Source organism: Penaeus chinensis, chromosome 24 (assembly GCF_019202785.1).
Source record: "Penaeus chinensis breed Huanghai No. 1 chromosome 24, ASM1920278v2, whole genome shotgun sequence".
Classification (NCBI taxonomy): Eukaryota; Metazoa; Arthropoda; class Malacostraca; order Decapoda; family Penaeidae; genus Penaeus; species Penaeus chinensis.
The window spans coordinates 20,835,814-20,838,313 of record NC_061842.1 but is presented as its reverse complement, the minus strand read 5'-3'; the positions used below and the strand labels follow the sequence as shown (position 1 = coordinate 20,838,313).

Here is a 2,500-nt window from a genome sequence, read left to right as displayed (position 1 = left end):
TGTATGTGTATATGTATGTGTGTATGTGTGTATGTATTTATATATGTATGTATGTATGTATGTATGTATGTATGTATGTATGTATGTATGTATGTATGTATGTATGTATGTTTGTGTGTAGCCCCTTTAGACCAAAAAGGGGGAAGGGGATGAAGGAGGGGGGGGGAGGCAGGGGGGGGAAAGGGGAGGGGAAGGGGAGGGCGATCAGGGGAGGTGAAAGTGGTGTCTGATCGTCCACGTTCAGTCAGCAGCGGGTCGGTCCCGAGCACAGACGTCCCCCTTCGCGCACGGTCCAGCACAGCCCGGCTTCACTCCCGCCTCGCCGTCCACGCAGACCAGCCTCTCTCTCCGCCCGTCAGAGTTCGTCAAGCGAGTGGGTTTTTTTTATTGGGCCGGCAGATCCTTCGCTTCGGACATTTCGTGGTTAATATCTGGACTATAGTTGTGTGGATTCTGCCGAAGGAGAGACGACTCCCGCTTCCCCTGGAACGGCCAAGCCTTCAGGAGGCGAGAAATACCGATTCAAAAAGTGCGTTGGAATAGGATGTGCTGACAGCCTCCCGCGATGGAGAGAGCGATGTTGCTGAATATGCTCCTGCTGGCGCTGGGTAAGTCCTGCTTTGCCGCTTTTCCCATCCTGCTTTCCCTTGTATATATATATATGGCTATAATAACCAAGCGCTTTCTTCGAGTAGACTGTGACATATTAATACCATAAAAAAAATAATTGAAGAGTAAATTGTTTGAGCATATTTTTCTGAAACCAAACCTGGACAGACGAAACTCTTAATAGACGACGCAGCACCTTTACTAACCATGCATGCTTTTGGTGTGGTTACATAAAAGTATGAGAAGAGTGTGTCTGTTAGTGAGTAGTGTCACGCTATCGCACTTCTTCTGTTGCTGTCGGATAAAAAAAAAAAAAAAATCCAATCGAAATGCATCTTATAAATCATGTTCTCGTCTTAGATTATCCCTTTACGTTGAGATTACAATTTAAAAAAAAATCAAGTAAGAAGAGAATTTGAAAAAGAAAAAAAAATCAGATGCATGATTTTACCGACATTTCCCTTTTGAAAATTAAATCGATCTTCCACTCCTATCATCTCAAACACTTCCTTACCGACTCTGTCCCGTCGATATGTATTGTGGCAATGTTAATGGCTCCTTAAGTGTCACAGGTTCGAAGTTGATATAAAAATAATGATTTTGTATTTCGCATCTAATTAATCGAATAGTATACATGTAATAAGATTTACGAAATGCCTCGTACAATTATCGTATCAAGAATCTATAAATTATATATGCACACTTTAGTTATGCTTTATAGAAATTCCGATATAAGAAAAAGCTACTATTCCCGAAATCATTAATAATCGTCAATAAACGAACGTCGCGGCGGCATTCTTGTCATACCAGACATGTCCCTCTGTCCTCTAGTAGTTAAGATATTAGGCTAGAAACCTCATTAATTTCCTGAGAAAGTTTGAGGCATCGTCTGAAGTTTTCTCCAAGAGGGACCCAGAGGGACCGACACCTAAAATGAAACGTTTACGCGCCTCGCCATGCTTGAGATGACCTCAAAAGTTATCGTCTCACCCCACTCCACCCCCTATTCCCTCCCCATACCATTATATCCCATTCATGACCATCTTCCTTTTCTCTCTGCTCCCCCCCTCCATTCCCCATACCCCCTCCCCAGTCACCCTATTCTTCTCGTCCTCCTCACCTCCCCATTCCCCTTCCACCCCTCCCTCTCCCTCCCCCAAGGGTCCTCACGACAGAAAGTGAAAGCTCACACTTGTATTCCCGAACACCCGCTTAGTGAGAGCACCTAGCACCCCTACCCCCACTCCCCTCCGAGATACCCCCCCCCCTTCCCCTTCCTCCTCCCTCCTCCAAGCTATCGCTCTCCGTGAGAACTATTTTCTCTCTTGACAGCACAACATGGGCGTGCCTTTACACATGCATAGTCGTCGAACAAGCGTAAAGAGGGGAAAAAACGATAAAGAAAGGTAAAGAGGGAAGGAAGAATAGAAGGAAAACAATGATGAAAAGAAATGAAGGACGAAGACGAAGAAGCGTAGAGAGGAAGTGAAGAGAGACTAAGAAGGGAATAGGGAAACATAATGACAAAGAATACATAATAATAATGAATAAGGGACGTCAGACGAAGGAGGTAGAGAGATGGCAATATTATGACCCGGGAATAGTAGGTCCTTTCTCCGACAGGTGGGGCCCATCCCCCCCCCCCTCCTTACCAGCCGTCTTCCACCCCCGGGGGTCAAAGGGAGGATAACTAATTCATCCAATCATAAAGTCATCGGATTTGAACCGTAAAAGGTCGCTGCGTTTCTCCTGTAGTAAATATTCAAAAAAGAAAAGAAAAGAAAAAGAGAGAAATCGGACACAATTAAGAAACATAATCTTGAATGAAATACCACATACCCCATAGGTTTTTTTTTATATATTCTCTTTAATTCTTGTAACTTGTAAATCT

The 2,500-nt window shown here is 44.0% G+C and overlaps 1 protein-coding gene across 1 annotated transcript in view; it reads left to right on the top strand.

Moving 5' to 3' along the window:
• Window positions 1–256: 256 nt before the first annotated feature.
• LOC125037783 overlaps window positions 257–2,500 on the top strand; it is a 59,175-nt gene continuing 56,931 nt past the window's right edge. Inside the window, exon 1 of the mRNA XM_047630989.1 lies at window positions 257–608. Coding sequence (XP_047486945.1) covers window positions 566–608 — 43 coding nt within the window. The 5' untranslated portion in view covers window positions 257–565. The remainder of the gene's footprint in view (window positions 609–2,500) is intronic.